General features: G+C 36.3%; 2 protein-coding genes and 1 non-coding gene across 3 annotated transcripts in view; 1 reads left to right on the top strand and 2 right to left on the bottom strand.

Annotated features, from left to right (window-relative positions):
* The window catches only part of LOC149967509 (uncharacterized), a 61602-nt gene extending 57042 nt beyond the window's left edge, over nt 1-4560 (bottom strand). The window contains exons 1-5 of the mRNA XM_090167625.1: nt 4371-4560; nt 2449-2646; nt 2287-2397; nt 2039-2181; nt 1838-1979 (exon numbers count right to left, since the gene is read on the bottom strand). Coding sequence (XP_090023751.1) covers nt 1838-1979; nt 2039-2181; nt 2287-2397; nt 2449-2646; nt 4371-4560 — 784 coding nt within the window. The remainder of the gene's footprint in view (nt 1-1837; nt 1980-2038; nt 2182-2286; nt 2398-2448; nt 2647-4370) is intronic.
* A 1223-nt stretch (nt 4561-5783) lies between these two features.
* On the top strand, nt 5784-5856 carry TRNAD-GUC (transfer RNA aspartic acid (anticodon GUC)). The gene has a single exon. It is a non-coding gene; the product is annotated as a tRNA-Asp (tRNA).
* A 2311-nt stretch (nt 5857-8167) lies between these two features.
* Nucleotides 8168-19852, bottom strand: part of LOC149967507 (sodium-coupled monocarboxylate transporter 1-like) — a 30456-nt gene continuing 18771 nt past the window's right edge. Inside the window, exons 7-10 of the mRNA XM_090167624.1 lie at nt 15803-15978; nt 15623-15729; nt 14223-14295; nt 8168-8275 (exon numbers count right to left, since the gene is read on the bottom strand). Of these exons, the coding sequence (XP_090023750.1) occupies nt 8221-8275; nt 14223-14295; nt 15623-15729; nt 15803-15978 (411 nt within the window). The 3' untranslated portion in view covers nt 8168-8220. The remainder of the gene's footprint in view (nt 8276-14222; nt 14296-15622; nt 15730-15802; nt 15979-19852) is intronic.

The raw sequence follows: 19852 nt of genomic DNA, 5'->3' as shown, positions 1-19852 counted from the left end.
CATCTTGTAAAAAACAGTAACCTGAGATTAGAATTAAAATTTGCAAAACCGTTACCGGAGACGATTTCCATTCTAATTTACGCTGAGTTTCAAAATTTGATTGAAATTGATAAAAATCGAACCGTGATTTTCGATTACAGTAATTAATGGATTCGCTACAGATAACTAAAATTCTTGAAAAAGATTTAAGTACTAAAAGTATATTTCAAGGCGTGTTCGCGGCTGACAAGCTACCTAAATACGTAAAAATATTCCCTTCTCTATTTATTGTAAATACCGATACGAGTGCTGAACCTGGAGAACACTGGGTTCTAATATATTTTTCTAAACATAAAAATTGTGAATTCATGGATTCCTTTGGAAACCCGCCAGATTATTTTAAATTTAATGACTTTATTGAACGAAACAGTAAAACTGTAACTTTTAATTCTAATCAATTACAGAGTAATTCTAGTAATACGTGTGGAGCATTCTGTATATATTTTGCTATAAACAGGTGTAAAGGAATAGAAATGTATAACATTGTGTCTAGGTTTAAGAAAGATAAATATGTAAACGATAAAATGATTAAAGAGTTCATGTGCAAAATGTATTCAATAAAATAATTTTTTTTTACAATTTATAGCAATAGCAGTTTTTTTTATATATACATAAATACAAGCATTCATTATAATTTTTCAATATCTTTATGACCGTGCGCTAATGTACGAACCCCGCAGGGTAGAATGTATCTCTTATCATCATTTGGTGATAAACAAAGTTTTCTAGTATTTAAAGTAAATAGTTCATGCTTGAAACTAGCTATACGCATCATCTCGGCTGACATGGTTTCTTGATTAAAAAGACAACGTTCATAGTCTTCGTGGCGGATGACGTTTCTAATAACGTTCATGGCAACGCCCTTACAAACCTTTTTATGGTTTAAAATTGACTCTAAAGATTTCCCCAATCGCAACTCCTTTTCTATCTCTTCAGCGGTCTTAGACTCCCCGTACAATTTAATAGAATAAAGCTTTGGACGAAGTCCTACAAAGCTTTGAATTAACTGCGAATTTGTCTCGTCTTTAAAATAACCGAGAGCTTTTTTATTCTGATTAGAATGAAGGAAATGCGAAGGTGGATAATCAGAGAAGTCAAAGCGGTTTTTATGAACTTCAAAGTCTTTATAAACATCATCCGTCTTAATGTTGTACGTTAGAGTGTCTGTAAATATTTTATATATTAGTACTATTTAAATAAAAAATGCATATTAAATTAAATTACCAGTGTCTGTAAATAATAGTGATGCTTTGTCCCCGTACGTATTTTTTATGAATCCATAATGGAACCGATACATGAGCTCCTTAGATAAATCTAGAATGGTGAATCCGGTAAATATAGGCCGGTTAAGAACAATTTTAGCTCTCTTCTTATGAGCGCCGGCTAACTCTTCATTAAAGATGGTAAAGTGTTCAAACTGCGGGGAACTTGTAACTTTTAACATTCTTTCTGGTTTATGAATCAACTCGAAATTTATATGCTTCCGTAAATTTTCCATTGTTTTTCTAAAGAATTAAATGAAGTAAGGGAAAAAACCGCAATAAATTATTTAAATTGATTTACCCGAAAACAGAGTTAACCATAAGTTTCCAGAAATTCTTTTCAAATGAGCTCTTGGATAATTTCCTCTGTTCAGTGTTGAATCTAACATATTTTTCTAACCATTTTCCTTGAGTGAAGGTTAGAGCTCGATGAACCTTGGTTATTTTCAAACCTAATTCTACATAATATTTTAAATTGCGGTAATGTACTATGTATTTCTCTTTATTATTTAAATTAGGAAGAAGTTTTGGTAGACTTTGATTTTCCTTAATATTTAATTTTCCTAAGAGATCTTTGGAGTATGGAGATAGCATATCATGTGTAATAACTTTAGATTCCGCCGCTACTGGGAGATCGTTATGTAAGTCATGCAACTCTGGAGGATATTCAAGATCCACCTGCAAAGGAAACAATTCTTTAAAAATATAATTCAATAATTATAACACTTGTTATTTACCTCTAAAATGTATCCGTTTTCAACGTTATTGGGAATACTCAGAATATTTTCACAGAGTGTTTGCAAATCATCCTCCTGAACCCACTGGAAGTCGCCTAGCGGTAGTGGTTCACACATAACAGCACCGTACAAATTATTAGCATCTTCAATTAAGTTAAATTAAGTTAATTAATATAATTAAAATTAAAATAATTAAAATAAAAAAAATAAATAAAAAAAATATATATTTTTTTAAAAATGTAAATTACCTAAATAGCATATATAACTGCTCTCTTTAGACGAATCATATGTGTCGGGCATATATTTGTTATTCGCTTCAGAATAACGAGTTGAGATCATTGAAACACCGCCTCGAATACCTAAAAATTCAATGTAAATACAATAATATTTAAAATATCAAAAAGCGTTACCCTTTTCAATAAATAAGTGTTGATCTATATCAAGTATGAGATCGAGGCGAACATCGGTCATCTTCAAAGCTGCTTGCCAGGCTAAACCTGGTGCGGTGTAAGCGTGAGCGGGATCTAATTTATAATGAGTTATAGATAATGTTCTAAAATTTTCAAATACTAGAGCATCGAGGCTATCGCTTAGAAATCGATAAGAGTCTAAAAACCGAAATCTCCCTAAAAATAATAATAAAATTACTGTTAAGGTTAAATCCATAATTAAATATATTTTACCTAGTTTGAGTGAAATATAATTTTCGCTAGTGGAAGGAATACAGTCAAGTGTCTGTTCCTTAAAATGACCAATCTCCTGACATATAAGATGTAAATCGTATCTATGAAGATTTATTATTATTAGGTTTATTTCCTGGATAATTAACTTAATAAATTCACCTGCTAAGGTTATGAAGGAAAACAGGGATAAATTCTGGAGCTTTCTTTTGAAGATTACAGAGGTTATGCGCTGGTCCCCTGTATTTCCCAGTGAAATGACAATGATCGCGAACCGCGGGCATATTTCCCTGGTTAAGCTGCTTCTGACAAATGTAGCAATGTGTAGCAGCTTGAAACTGTTCCTCCTCCACCGGGGTAATAATCATTGGTACATTTGTCTCAATGAGTTCCATCAGCTCCTTTTCTAATTCCAAAATAGACACTAGAAATCTTCGAGTTGCATCTTGTCCTCGATAGCAATCAGTTCGAACAGGTACACCTATTAGTATCCTATTATAATTTATCTGTTAAACAAAATTTTGCAAAATAACTTACCGTTAGGTCCTACAAGTACCCAAGAATACGCACAACTGATATGCATGTTTACTTTGCTGGTATTTGTATCGGGATCTAGATCACATCCTTGAACTCTCGGTAGGATTGCTTCAAAATCGGCGTAAAATACATACTGCACCTAATAATTTAATTTCATTAAGAGTTAAATTAAATAATTTTTATTTTTACCTTTTCTGTCCACTCATATTTATCAAAATAAAGCGTCTTCTTCTTGGTAGGGAAAACTGTTTTTTGGACGCCGTGGGTGGCGCATTCTTCGATATGCGCATCACGTCGCTGTTCCGCGTTGTTTCCACTGAATCGGTGAAGACACATCCTAATAGAGAAAATAATTAGTAGATTGCAAACTAATATATTGGAAACTAAATTACCTGCAATAATAACTTGTACTTCTGTGTTTTGTTAGATGCTGTAGCAGTTTTCCTAGGTCTCGTATAAGACAGTAATGTCTATTCCCATCGTCAATATCTTTAGTTTCATCGGTGATGTATAGCAAATCAACCTCCCTTTCCTTACCACACTTGTTGGCGCTTACGTAAAGAGGGAATATATCTCCCGAGAAGCCAAAAACAGATATTGATAAATTATTCATTAATTCAAATTTTTTAAGTTCCGTAGCGTTTAATTTGAAAGGGAAAGATATATCACTGGTATCAAGTTCATTTTCGTAAGGTGTATATTTCGAAACACGGTTAGCATTTTGAGTCCAAGGAACTGGGTGAAGTTTAGCTAGAATTGACCAGAGAAAACATTTATCATCATTTTCGTTTCTAATATTAAGAATCGCACGATGTTGAGAGAGTTTTTTAGGTAGTTCCATATACGATGACCCCCGTAGCGGCTGGTAAGATGCTACATTTAATTCTACATACAGAATACGATCAATTACCCAACCCGATCCTGTTAAAAATATAATGTTTTAGTTCAAAATATAACTTATAAATTTTAGTACATACCTGTCGCTTCAAAGTTTTCCGCTGCTGACTGTATTGTTTCAATGCAGTCGTTCAGCTGGTTTTCAATGACATCGAGCGTTAATGTTGTTTGCATAGTGCTCCGGAAGTAGGGTCGTACTTCCGCTCTTTGTTCCACACCTCCTAAAGGTCTCATATACACAGATCTTACGAGTAGGAACCACTTAATTCCACGTTTACTAGCCAGTCTTTCCATTACAAATTTACGGAAAGCGGCTCGGTAACGTCCAATAAACATCCCTGCATCAATATCATAGTCTTCAGCATTGTAACGGATAGAGGCTAGTGTATCATTCAAGGCTTGGACCATACTTGGGGATGCTGGTGGTGTTTCATCAAGTATTGGTGAGGCGGGAACAGGTGATGGTGTTAGGTTGTCGGGTAAAGCTGATGTAGATGGCTGTGTACGGGTAGATTCCAATTGAATGTCTTGAAGCAAACTAGGTGACGGTGGACGGGTTGGTGATGGCGAACGTTGCATTGGCGACGGTGTGCGAGACAGGTTCATAGGTTCGGAAGGGCCGGGTGCGTTCAAGTCATGAGTTCGTTGATGGTTCTTAAAATATTCCAATCTAGCAACAGTCTTACCACATACTTCACAGATAAACTTATGTCTATCACCGTGTACTTCTCTAACATGCCGATTTAAATTTGATTTGATAGAAAAACTTTTCGCGCACGTAGGACACGTATACTGAGCTTTAGGCATCTTGAATATAGCTATCGCAGTTAACCGTGGAATGACCTCCCACAACCCTATACAACCCTTTTATAGGATATTCAAGTATCATTTGAGAATGATACGTTTCTCATACTTAAACTTGAGATATTCGTTTGAAATACTCGTGAGATAGGTTCAAGTGCCAAGCGTATTTAAGTACTACAATGATATTAAAATGAAATTTAAAAATATTTCCATTCTACGTCATTTTAACAGCGAATATTCAATGACGTCAAAACACTCCATGTTTTAAATTCAAATTAACCGCGTCCCCCGTAGGTTCAAGTGCCAAGTATATTTAAGTACCACTTACGTGATAATGATATTAAAATGAAGTTTAAAAATATTTACATTCTACTTTAACAACGAATATTCCATTACGTCAAAACACTCTTAAATTCAAATTAACCGCGTCCTCCGGGGTAATCTGCGCACGCGCCTCCCAGGTTATCAATTTTTACATCATTTCAACTTATTCCGTACGATAAAACTTGATAAGATATACGTTCAAGTATCTTTCGAGATAAGCGTAGATAAATGAACAAGTTGGCCTGGACATAATATGTTGATATACGGGAAAACAAATCGTCGCGAGGAATACCATAAATACATTGACTTTTCGATGATTTTACCCCCATTTCACCCCTTAAATCCTGGATCCTCGATCCTCGATCCTGGGATCGATGTGTCGACCTCACTTTCCTTCTACTCGCGTTCATTCCGTATCATTATTATATTTTAAGATTAGTGAGGGGCCAACGTAGGAGAATGAAGAATAAATCGTCGAGTAATACGTTACCCCCTATGTCGGAGCCTGCGTGGCGCAATGGTTAGCGCGTTCGGCTGTCAACCGAAAGGTTGATGGTTCGAGTCCATCCGGTGGCGACGCTTCTCTTTTTACTCGCGTTCATTCCGTATCATTATTATATTTTAAGAAAAGTGAGGGGCCAACGTAGGAGAATGAAGAATAAATCGTCGAGTAATACGTTACCCCCTATGTCGGAGCCTCCGTGGCGCAATGGTTAGCGCGTTCGGCTGTTAACCGAAAGGTTGATGGTTCGAGTCCATCCGCTGGCGACACTTCACTTTTTTACTCGCGTTATTTCCGTATCATTATTGTATTTTATTGTATTCAAGGGTAATAGTTCATTTATGAAAAAATATCGAGTTGTTTACATAATGGTCTGGGTTTTTAACTGGGTCGTCATTACTTCGTAATTTATTTTAAACGTTTTCTCGACTGATTAAGATGTTAAATGCAGTTCATAAATTTGGTTCGTTTGTTTAATTTATAAAGAGCCCTAACTATTCCGTCTACGGTCATTTATTGATATACGAGCTGTCAAGGGGCTTTCTGTGAATGATAAGTTTTTCGCTTCTTGTTAATTCATTTTTATTGGTGTGGATATTTGGACATCTACGATTCCTAATGCAGTCATTGATTTCCTGGGTGTGCGAGTCATTATATATTGGAAATTGGACGGTATTGGTCTTTTTAATGCGGCATGTGTCACAACGTCAACAGGAAGTCTACGAGTCGTCCACTACCAGATGTCGAATATAGCTATTCTACGGTATCTTCATCAAGGGCGAGTGTTGAATTAAAATGAGCGTTAAAGATGCGGCAAGTATGTTGTAAGCGAGAAAAATACAAATACCCTCTGTAAATATTTATTTCATTAAAATTTGCTTCGTATTATATTTAAATGATAAACTTGTTCTGTAAAAAGGGTTAAATTCAATTGTACATTGTTTTAGTACGTCTAACTCGCTGTTGTAACTACTTAATTTATATTATTCTGAATAAATTAAACTCGGTTGTTTCGTCTCAATTATTTTAATTAAAATTAAAATTTCATACCGGGCGGGATTGAACGGGGATTGCGGTTTTAGTAAATAACCCTGAATCGCGGAGATATATTTAAGGGTCATCTCGAGAAATTAATACCACTAGGGACAATTCTTCCGAGGAGAGGTATATTTTGGCTTGCCAACTTGTTTCTCTGATAATAACTTGATTGTTGATAAGATATTGAAAGCTATAGGTTAAAAAAATGCCGCGTACTTAGGGCCAATGCTATAAAACACCAGACAGTAGACCCTAAAATTAAAATAGGTAAATGGCTATAAGACAACAAATATCAACACCTAATTTTTTTATCAATTGATTAATTTTAGTTATATCTAATAAACGAAAAAATATAAAAATAATACTTATAGGCAAATTTGGAACTATGTACTATAATTTTGTATAACTACCGTTTTTTTAAAGACCAAAATGTACATATAATAAAAACCCCACGACAAGCGAATGCTTATGTGGATAGGGGCGATGTATCACTAATGATAAAGTAACAAAAAAATAACAGAAACTATTTAGAAAACTGAAATGTTAATTACTAAACAATTTACTGAGCAGAAGATGGAGCTACACAGCATTTTATTTAACAATGGCGCGCCACGCATGCTCGGTTACAATTATTAAGTCGAAGAGTGAAATTCCATCTTAAGCATAGTCTGACTAAATGTCTTACTAATTTAACTAAATACTTAAAGTATCAGTGTGTCAGAATTTATAGCCCGGTGCACCTAGTTACAGAGACCATACCACCGGAGGCCTATCATCATACTGCCCTACGCCAGCGTCCACAAGCCCAGACAGGGGACAAATTCAGCATAGGTAGTAGTACCCTACTTCTTATGGTCGCACCTTTGACGCAAGCCACTCAACCCAGCAGAAGGTGCAGCAATGGGACGACCAATCCCCACTTGGTGGGATTAAGAGTGGATGCTGTAGCAGCTCCAGCCGACACCCTACCTACGTAGGTAAGGAGTCATACCCTTTGGAGAGAGCGCCTAAAGGGAAACGACGGGAACACAGCGGTCCATATAACCCGGCACAGCTGGCACCGGACTTCCCGGTGTGCCCCAAAAGGCCGGGAAACAGGATTTATTAAATTCAAAAATTTTAACTACAAATATATAGTTTTATATCGGGAACGACTTTTCTTTTAAATGAAGTAGTAACCGCCAAATCGACATAATTAGATCGATACAGTTTTCGTTTCTAGAATTTATTCGTATTTCTACGAAGGGCTTTTAGTTATTATTCGGGTATCTAAAAGAATTCTCTCGTAAAAGATAGCTGATATTCTTCTGCCAATAAGTTAATAAAATATACACATAATATTATTTAGTAAAAGGTAATCTAGCTTTATTTGGTAAAGGTGTACAGACACGCTTTTTTCTTTAAATGTTCGGATCTTCTTCCAAAAGTACTGTCTCAATTTCTTTTTCTTTCGTCCTAAAAATATAAATTGAGCGGATTCAAAAGAAGGAACCGAATTTTGCTTTGTTTACATTTAAAAGTTACATTTACTTCTGATGCATGAAAATTATAACTTGTATCACTAACAAATAAACTAGTTCAATAATAATAATCAGCTAGGCTATTACCCAAAGCACCACCTTAAGCCCAAATTATCTAGAGACTTTTAATGACTTAAAAACCATTTAAATGGACAGAGGACGTCCGAAAATGGTTATACAAAAAATTCATGTTAATATTTCCCGTATTTGATTTATTATTAGCAAACAAATTTCGTGTTTTATCCCCCCCCCGACTCAAGAATCTCAAACTGCTTGGTTGAACCTACCTGCAGCGCCATCTTGTGAACGAAATATTACTTTCCCCGGTTTTATCGTTTTACAGTCGGAACTGTCGTTCTTGGCTTTTAACCGAGTTATATTCGTAGATTGTAGTTTATCGTGTTTTTAAAATGCCTTACACGCCGCCCTTTCTCAAATTTTTGCCGCTTCATTCTTTTGGCGCTGCACGCAGGTTCAACCGCGATTTCTGAAATTTTTGGAGCCGTTTGATGTAGGTTGCGGAAAAAGTAGCGTAACTTTTTAAATACTTTTCCAATAACTATAAATTTTTCATGACATAATCATTAATATTTTTTCTATCATTCTGTAAAAAACCTCGTAAATTTTGGTTTTTGTGACAATTTTCCTTTAACCAGAAGTAAATTAAGTTTATTTACTTCTGGTTTTTCCGATCGTGCAAAAAGTGAAATTAAATTGTTTCTTCGGGTAGTTCACAATATTCTAATAATTAAAATTAATTATCTAATAGAAAAGTATTAACAAATTTGACATAATATTAGGTGACCCTCGTCCTTCGAAGCACTTAAGCTCAGGTAACACTGATTTCCAGTACAGCGTTTATAAAAATATTTAAAAACCACTTTTGTAAAATTACACTCTGAAAATTTATCGGGTTGTCGTGTTCAAATAACTTTGGAACTGTTCCTCTATCCAAATTATCTATTCATAACCCTAACCTTCCATAACAATTAACTTATCTCTTCAAAAATCAAATCACAACTGAAAACATTCCTAAAACGCGTGTTTCAAACTTAACCACGTTTCTCGATCCTAATCTCGCCCCTTTTCAAATCTACGATGACCACTCTTCTCTTCATAATACAATTTTGATAGTAGCCCAATAAATAATCTAACAATATTTTACAACTCCATGCCCTAATATAGATTTAAATTGCACAAAAATGGATTTCCTTTTAAGAAAAATTGGAACATTATTCACGGTTTTGAAGAAAATATGGATTTTTAACGGTATGTGGTAGCGGAAAAAATTTCAAGATACACTGTAGCACATATTTTAAAACATAAAATAAATTTGGCTTATTTTTCACTAAGATATGAGGTCATGAAGAACAACAAGTTGGTAGGAGGAGGCAGAACAGTCTGTTACAAAAGTCTTCGACAAAGGGAGTTTTTGCATTTATCTTAAACTTTCTCTAAACGTGTAAACGATAGAAAAATGAAACCCGAAGCAATTTTTTATACTTTTTAATTTCCTTTCACGTGGCGTTGTCGTATTTTGCAAAGCGAAAATAGTTACGGCGGAAACACCAGATGTCGTTTTTGACATCTTTTCAAATAATGGAGTTACGCCCCTGAAACCCACATTTTCGGATTCAGGGTGGTCGATTCATATTTAGAAAGTGTCACTGTCATTGCTCTACCACCAACGTTTGAGGAGCTATAGCCGGTTGCAATTTTCGATTCCATTTGGGAAAAACTAAAAGACGTCAAATATCACTTGTGGCATTCCCCCGATAATGCAGAGCGTTTCAACAACAATTAATATAGTATAGGATAAGAGACGAGAATGGAAGCAATGAAAGTAGAAAATAGGTGAAGAAAACTGTAATCACTGGTGTAGCAAAAGGTTTCCGCCTTTTAACCCCTCAACCGATTCTGCCAAATTCGGTTTTACCACAAGTAACATAATCTCTATTTGTATGACACTTGCCATTGTTTCAATGTTAAAACTTTTAGTCACTGTGTCGATCAAAATATTGTAAAATAAGCCATTCACCAGTAATTACAGTTTGCTACACCTATTTTCTACTTTAATTGCTTCCATTCTCGTCTCTTTTGATTTACAATATTAATTGTTGTTGAAACGCTCTGTATTAGCGGGGAATGCCACAAGTGATATTTCACGTCTTTTAGTTTTTCCCAAATGGAATCGAAAATTGCATCCGGCTACAGCTCCTCAACCGTAGTTGGTAGAGCAATGACAGTGACACTTTCTAAATATGAATTGACCACCCTGAATCCGAAAATGCCAGTTTCAGGGGCGTAACTCCATTATTTGAAAAGTTGTCAAAAACGACAAATGGCGTTTCCGCCGTAACTATTATCGCTTTGCAAAATACGACAACTCCACGTAAAAAGAAATAAAAAAGTATTAAAAATTGCTTGTGTTTTCATTTTTCTATCGTTTACTAGTTTCGAGAAAATTTAAGATAAATGCAAAAACTCCCTTTGTCGAAGACTTTTGTAACAGATTGTACATTTTTAATAAGCATTGTTTAGATACGTCGAAAGAATTGTATGTGTTCTTATGTTCAATAATACCAAAGCGCAATTTTTCTACTATAGAAAAATCATTTTATTAAGAAAAGAGTTGAAAAAATACAAGTAAGTTCAATGGTATCTCCGTTTGCTGTATTACATATTCGAGGTCGATATCCCGAAATGAGCGCTGGATCATATCGGCAGTGACGAGAACGAATGCTTCTACTATTATCTGCCGTAAGTCATCAAGGCTTGTTATTGTCATCTGTTACACTTTCTCCTTGATAAAACCCCACAGGAAAAAGTCCATCGGCATTCAACGGGACCATTCCTTCCAATCCATCGTTGAGGAAACTCGTCGTCTAGATAATCCACAGCGGTTCGAGGTTGATGTGGTGGCGCTCCGTCATGTTGGAACCTGGCATCTCTTACGTCGGCCAATTGAATGTCTTCTATTGCGTCGGCTAGTTCGTTCTCCAACAAGCCTAGGTAAGTCTGCCCGTTTATATGATGTGGCAGAAAAAACGGGCCAATTATTCTATTTACAATCAGGCCAGACCAAACGTTTAATGAAATTGAGCTTGATGGTTATGAGGGAATCAACATCCCGGATTGACATTGCTCCAAACGTTGGGGTTTTGTCGGTGAATGGTCCATTTCAAGAAAATGAGCACTCGTCGGGCACCAACAGTAGGATTATCGTCGCAGATGGTACTAATAAAGTTCCAAAATGCCAAACGCGTTGTTCCATATCTCCGTCGTGGAGTGCTTGTTGAAGCGTCCCTAGATACGGACGGCAATGGTGATGATGGAACGTTCTCTAGACATAGTCTGTTGACAGACCCAGGTCGTCGCTTGCGGATCTAATGCTGGCTCGATGATATGCCATAAAGTAGGCGAGGATGGTGACTTCCATATTGATGTTAGGTGACCAGCTCCACGAAACCTAGGATTGACATTTGCGTTGAGGTTGAATTCTCGTATAGCTTCGAGAACGGTGTTATGGTTTAGTCTTCTGTTGAGATAGCACACACGAGCTAACTGCTCTAGAAACGTTACCATTAGCTTCCCCGACAAATAGTTGAACCATTAACGCGTGCTCTGCTGCCGAATAAACTTGCATACTTGACTTCATTGAATAAATAGAGAGTATGATTTAAAATATGAGAGGTTACGCTTTTTAAATGGAATCGAAACGGGAATAGTAGGTATTCCGTAGACATTTTGTCAAATCTGTTTTGTATCGCAGCAAAGGGGTGTTTTGTTATTTCCATAGTAAAAGAAACACACGTAAAACTCTTTCGATGTATCTAAACAATGCTTATGAAAAGGTACTCCCTTACCAAAATCGTGACTGTCACTTTTAAACTTAAAAAAGTTTTATTTAAAGCTGCCACAGTTCCAAATACAGCCTCAAATCAGATTTAATTCATACTTGTTTTGAGTCTAAATCAAGTCTTAAATGTGTTTATTCTTGCATACTTATTTATAACTTGATTATACAAGATTTTTGAAACCGTAATTAAGACTCTCATTAGTCTCAGAATAAGTATAAATTAAATCTGATTTGAGGCTGCATTTGGAACTGTAACAGCTTTAAATAAAACCTTTTTAAGTTTAAAAGAGACAGTCACGATTTTAGCAAGGGAACTCTAGCTATAATTGGAAATCTGCCGATATCAGTAAAACTAATATACATCCAGGGTGGTCTGTATGTGAGCAGTCCACTGCAATCTATAGCGAAATTATTCACCAATTATTGCATGGCGATCGCTATATAGCAGGTAGTTTTTACGCTCTGGCGTCCTTTAAAAAAAAATTATACTCTAAATATCTTATTTTATTATGACCCTCTATCTGGCTACTCAAATACTGAATCAAAAATGACTACTTTGTTCAGCTGCCATTGCAAGTTTTAAAATCTCCAGACTTAAAGGATGGTGCTAGATGCTAGGCTATTTTTGACACAGTTCAGTTTATTTACACACTCATACTTAGAATTAATTTTACTTGAAATGAAATATCCTATTTGAAGAATTTCAAGTATATTATTTAGTAAATAGACTTAAAAATTTTAAACTGTTATTTTATAATAATTTTTTTAATTTTAGGTATGTGAGGGTTTCAAGTAAGTTTAGCTTAACCAAATATAGCCAGCCAATCCCGCAGGGCCGGCGTTAGGGGGGGGTAAGCGGGGAAAAATTACCCCGGGCCCGGGCCTCCGAAAGGGGCCCGCCGGAACGGGTGCCTAACTAAAATTTTCTGACTATTTCCAAAAACCAAATTTTGGAGTAAAAATTTCCTGGGGCCCGAAAATCCTAGCTCTGGCCCTGCAATCCTAGCTCTGGCCCTGCAATCCCGTATGACCATTTTGTAACCAAGCTTCAAGATTCAAGTTGCAAATCCTTTACCTGTTTAATATTCATCTTAAGGGGTCATAATAGTAGAACTCATGATGAGTTCCATTGTTCGGACTTTACTACAATATAATTTTAAAAGTATAATTTAAACGTATAGTACAGTAGATCATATGAAATATTTGGTGTATTGTTTGGACTAATGTACATATATTTATATCAATTGCGCGGCACGTAAGGGAAACTCATTTTAGATAACACTGCCAAAATAGCTAGATAATAGGATACAGTCGAAAGTTTAACATGAAATTTACGATTACTTTTAGTTTAACTTCAAATTGTTACCTCTAAGCAACTCTCAATTATGTATCTTTCAAGTCCTCAGAAATAAATCTCCCCATATGAGACTTAAGTGAAGTCTTAAATGACTCTTATTTTTATCTAATATTGTAACTCATAATCAACTCTCAATTAAGCTTCTTTCAAGTCGCCAGAAATGAGTCTTCCTAACTGAGACTAAAATGAGTTACATTTAAATATATAATAATAAAACTCTTTTATTGAGACTAAAATAGATTTTATTTAGGACCCACAATTCTGGTCTCAGTTTTTTATGCTTACATAATACTTAAAAATCCTTGATCCTACATTGAGACTAATTGGCGACTAAAGTAAGACTCCCATTTTGGTAAGGGCTGCCTCCTCCTGCCTTGTTTTTCTTCATGACCTCGTATCTTAGGGAAAAGTAGGCTAATTTTCAGTTTTTCACAGATCAAATTTTATTTTCTGTTTTAGAATATGCGCTACACGGTTATTATGGAAATTTTTCCTATACGACCTACCGGTGAAAAAATATTTTTTGCATAACCGTGAAAAATAAAGCATTTGCTGTCTAGTACATTTTCCCTGATAATTTCCAAATTCTAAGTGAAATAGTTTTTGAGAAAAATGCACTGTCCAAGCAATTTCAGACACCCAGTAGACTATTTGTAATTTTCTTACTTTAAAATGTACTTCTTTTCATCACTGCTCAGGACAGCGGGGCTCAGCAGTAGAATATCTGTTTCCCCTTCGTCTGAAATCAAGTGAAAAACTAAATAAAATCCTCGACAAAGTTAAATAAAGTGTATTTGCTCAGTGGCGGACTAGGTCTAATATTTTGGGCTGCCAGAAGACAAAGGGCCCAGCTTTAACAACTATAACGCTATCATGTTTGAGGGGCCCACCTGCCATCAGGCAGGCTCACTCTATGGCCAGTCCGCCACTGTATGTGCTACAGCGACTAGAGAAACAACCAGTGTCGCGTTAATTTTTCATTGTACTTGTAATGTCTAGTGTCGTTTAATTAATTATTTAACTATTATTTAAATCAACTAAAACACTTAATTTACTAAAGAATAATAGATAATGAAAGATATATGGTGCGCCTCACTCCGTTCGACTAGTATTCTGTTTTTGCCTTCAACCGTACGTCGCACATCTATCGTTATTACACAGACAATCAAGACGACTAAATCGATGGACTAGAATTGCGGATGAAATACAGAATATTACAGTACTGTTCAAAGATAAGAGTTTTTTCCTTAAATTTTTGGGATAATGCAAGCGCGTTGAGGACTGGTCAAGGCAGTTGGGGATAATTTTATTAAAGCCCCTGTTGGTGATATAATTTGGCCAATGCCGAAATAGTTCGTAGGCCATATGACATTTAAAAAAACAAATTAAATTCTAATTGTATCCAGGTGCCAAGAAAATATTCTTCCTACCTATAAACAACCAGAATAGTAATGACTTGTACAAATTGGCGGGGCCCAAATTTCGACGCGATACAAAGTCTGTAGTTTGAAGTTGGATTCTAGGTGAAATGGTATTGCTAAGTTCGTAAAAAAGTAGATTTACGAGAGCCAGCCTTGGCATTTGACCGCCAGGTGTACTAGATCAAAATGACCGATATAAGATAAACGCTTTAAATTTCATTGAACGAAAATATTGTCGTTATGGCCACCAGTTTCATCGGTTCGCCGTGTGACGTCACAACACTCATGCTTTTGCCAAAGAATGAAAATAGAGTAAAAGAGGGGACTAAATTGGAAATCTCGGTCAAAGCTACATAAAGGTAAGGCTCTTATATGGTCAAAATCGCTAAGGTTGCTCAACTTGTGAACCTGTAGAAATAGTCTTCCCCAAAGTCTTTAGATTCTTTAATTTGCGAGATAAATGGATAAGTTTAATCGAAAGTTTTTTTAACCGTCCCCAGAACATGTTCCGACTTTACTTTTGAAGGCCATTCTCAATATTATAAAGCGTAGTTTCAACGTGAATTTTTTAATGTAAGACTAAATTCACGGTCTCAGTTTTAACGAAATCGTCGTTTTAGAAAGAGGTAAGCGAAAAATACATACCAAAAATCAGACCTAAAAGAACGGTGAGAGTCGAAGAAAGTATAACTGATATCACTGGAAACCAGAAACTGCACACTCCGTAAATGGCGAGTCCACCTGCACCTCCACTAAAACAATCAGAGATAATATGGGTCTAGATAGTGGGGAACTATTAATAAAATAATGAGGTCATCTTAGTACTTTTCATGTCCTTCTCCGTCCAAATTGATCGTCTCTAGAGGTTCTGTGGCGTTTATGCCATCTAGACACAGTTGTTCGCCGTGGTCGAATTGGTTTTGGTGAGGGTGGTAATAATGAGAACCCAAAGACATCCAAATGCTGAGGCACATCGTCACTAAAACGGAAATCTTGGCGGCCTGCAATACACCAAAACACTATGAAGCAATTTGAACAACCTCTATTGGCGTTCCACTATGGAAAGAAATTTCATTAATCACAGAATTAGAAGAAATAGATATTATTTTTCCAAATGTAAACATAATTATTATATACAGGGTGTTTAGAGTTGCTCGATCAGGCCATTTTCCTCAAACCCTATTTAATCAATAAATTGGCCATTACTGGTTAATAATTTTCTGGACGACGTCCCAATATGTCTCACTGTTAACACTCTATACACTGAGAAAAAATATGGTCTCAAATATTCTAAGGGAGTAATTCCATCAAAGGTGTGACTGTTGCGCGTAAAAGGTTTAAAATAGTATTAACATTTTCTGCAACCGTTAATGGTTCAAAATAAATCCTGTTATTCTATCTATTGTTTGTAAATTTATCTATAGAAAATATGTTATGGAATCTGTATACATTTACACCGGAAAAGGAAGACTACGTATTGAAAATGTTTTGAGAAATACATTTCTAGAGGCAAATGCGAGTTCCAGATATTTTAAATTTGGGATAACACAATGTTTTGAGCTGGTCAGTGCAGACATAGTCTAAATATCACTAACGATTTTGCCCAAATAAAAATCTTCACTCTTTCCCACATTCGCTTTTCGTCACTCGCAGAGTGCACTCTTCCCCAAAGAGTGAGATTTGTCAAGGTCACCAATTTCACTCAGTTAAATAAAGTTGGTGGAAACCCGGTCATTTGAATGCTAAGATGTTTAACTTAGCCCTTAGCGCTCGGTCCATCCCCTCGGAGGGGTAAAAATTAGGCATAGAGATGATTGATGAATCACAATACACAAAAACATACTACACCCAATTACAAAAATAACGATTTTTGGAAAACCCAATTCCCTAATTTCAGGACACTGTGAACGCAGTGATTACATTATGCCGCAAAACTGCGAGCGCAGTGATTACACTTTGCCCCAAAACTGCGAGCGCAGTGATTACACTTTGCCCCAAAACTGCAAACGCGTTCGCAGCCCAGACAGACAGACACGGTGATTGTAAACCCCTCCTAGGGACATTGGCCCCTCGGAGAGGTAACAAGTCGGCCCAGCCGAAATATTAGTTTCACATCGACGCAAAATATCAAAGGTTAAATAGTTAAGCTACCTTCGATACCTTACGACGTACAATAATAATCCAATATAATTAATTTACAACGTCGAAAAATATTCCTAATATAACATATCGAAAGAAATTATCTAATTCAAACATCGCGCCCATTTTAATCTAATTCTAGCATATCGAAAGAAATTGTCTAATTTCAAATTTCCCGTCAATTATAATCCTATGCTAGCATATCGAAAGAAATTGTCTAATTCAAACTTCCCGCCAAACTAATCCTATTACATTTTTAATTCTTTTTCTTTTAATCATTTTTATTAATTTCAAACTTCCCACCAGAAAAACTATATAACGATTCGCGAAGCGTTATTTCAAACTTCCCACCAAAATTTCAAACTTCCCGCCAAAGCTCGGCGTGTAGCTTGTAGCTCCATCTACCGTGTCGTCGCTTTCCCCGACAAACAAACAACAAACACTTAACGACATTCCCTCCATAGCAATATATATATTCGATGTGAAACTAAAAAGCGTAAAGGAACACGGACTTTCTTCAAGGCTGTTTGTCTAAATATCGCTGTAGCGTATTTTCAACCTACTGATATCAAAAGTGACATAATTACCAAAAGTGTGACAATCCCTGTACTTTCGTATGCTAAAGGTTTAATGACTGTTCGACTCGAGATCGACCACATAAAAGATTATTTATTGTCGCCTTTCTGGATCTATGGTATTATATCGTAGGTAGATGGCGATAGCATCTCCAAAGAACGACGAAAAATAAAAAAACACCAACTTTGACCAGTGCTACTTAGTTCCTCCGTTCTTCATTGTTTTAACTTCCTTCCCTCCCCAAGGCATACTTTCCCTTCTCCCCTCCCAATTTGTATTTCGCTCGTAACACACTTTTGGTAATTATGTCACTTTTGCTGATATAAAGGTTGGAACATAGTTCCCTCGGAGAGTTAAAAATAAAAATTAAACATACATAATAATAAGGATTTTATTGTAAATAACTAATTTAAAAAATTAAAATAAGTTTTAATGTGGCAGATTTGTTTAACCCAATATAAGATTTTAATGGTAAACTGTCAAAACCCATAAAGGTCTAAATCGATTTTTATCTGACCAATCCTATCCAGTTTTAACATGGACCATTATTTTTCATAGTGTACAGCCTAGTTGAATTATTTTTTCGGCTAATTTCTTAGTTGTTTTATATATTTTAAATTCGCTATTTTTGTTCTCTCTAGAAAAGACGCCACTGTTTCCAATAGCCAAGGCCACTTCATGTTCACGTTTTTAACGTTGCGACGAAACTAATTTTTCAATGTTGGGAATCCTGTTCTGCTTGGATAGTGTTTGTTAAGGATCCAGCCGTTCCAGACTGCAAGTTTAGTGTTCTACGAAGTGAAACATTGCTTCTTAAGACTTTTGACAGTGGCCTTAATCATTTTGTCAAAAGTGGTTCCAGGGCTGACCCATCTACTTGTCGCCCTATTAGTAACTTAAATCAGGTGCCTAAATTTAACGAACAACTCGCTCATGCTCAAATTAATTACTTCCTTCCTCCGCGCCAACAACTTCTTTTCTCCCTCGCAACACGGTTTTCTCAATAAAAGCTCTTGCCTCACGAACTTATTGCAGGCCACTACTTGGTCTCGTTGGATTGACGAAGGGTTTAGTGTGGATGTCATCTTCCTAGATTTCGCGAAAACCTTTGATTCCTTCACTCGGCTGGTATTCGGGGCGATGCCTTATCTTGGCTTTCCGACCACCTTTCTGGTCGTAAGCAGATAGTTATTCTGCAGAGTCAAGCCTCTTTTTGGAGTGCAGTTTACAATCCTCGGAAAGACTTTGAAGCGATGGGTGGCTGGGCCGATTCTCATGGTCTTTCTTTAATGTGTGCTGTCCTCCACCAAGGTCGTAAGAACCCCAACTTAACGTATTACATTACTCTCTTCTTCCCTCTCTGAGAGGGATTTCGGTATTATTGTTGATCTGTGCCTCAAATTATCTACGCACACTAATTATAAAAACTTGTTGAGGTTAACGGTAAGAGTTAGTGTAGGGAGCTGTTGGCTCGCGTGGCATGCGGGGCTTGACACCATCCTTCTACGCATTGTAACCCGGCCACCTGAATTAAAGGCTTCAAAAGTCGCTTGATGACTTAGGCCTAAGGTGGTGCCTTGGGTATTAGCCTAGCTGATTAATAAGGTTGCCAAACGTCTATCGAATATTGCCGGGCTCATTCGCCGTAATTTAAACTTTCATTCCCCACGTTTAATTAAGCAACTTTTCCCTTGCGCTCCCTATTCTTGATTATTATTCCTCTATTTGGACCCCTCATTTAACTACGGACCTGTCTGCCCTACAAAAGTCACAGAATCGCGTAACTAAATTGCAAAATTTGTTTGCCCCTTCTCGTTTAAAATCTATTGGTATTCAGCCTGTTGACTCGCGTCATAAAATCAATAACCTTTGTCTGTTACATACATTCTTTTACAATAATTTTTATCTTAACTTTAATAATAATAATAATCACCTAGGCTAATACCCAAGGCACCACCTTAGGCCCAAGTCATCTAGCGACTTATAATGCCTTTAAACAGGTGGCCGGGTTACAATGCGTAGGAGGGTGGTGGCAAGCCCTTCAAGCCACGCGAGCCAACAGCTCCCTACACTAACTATTACCGTTAGTTTTTCACCCCTCAAATCAATTCCCGTACTCGTGACCATTCTTTAAAATGTTGTATAAACCGCGCGCCGCCT

Source organism: Leiobunum rupestre, chromosome 1, assembly GCF_980474605.1.
Source record: "Leiobunum rupestre chromosome 1, qqLeiRupe1.1.hap1, whole genome shotgun sequence".
NCBI classification, from domain to species: domain Eukaryota; kingdom Metazoa; phylum Arthropoda; class Arachnida; order Opiliones; family Sclerosomatidae; genus Leiobunum; species Leiobunum rupestre.
Note: the sequence above shows the minus strand (reverse complement) of the source record. Positions and strands in the feature narration are given on the sequence as shown.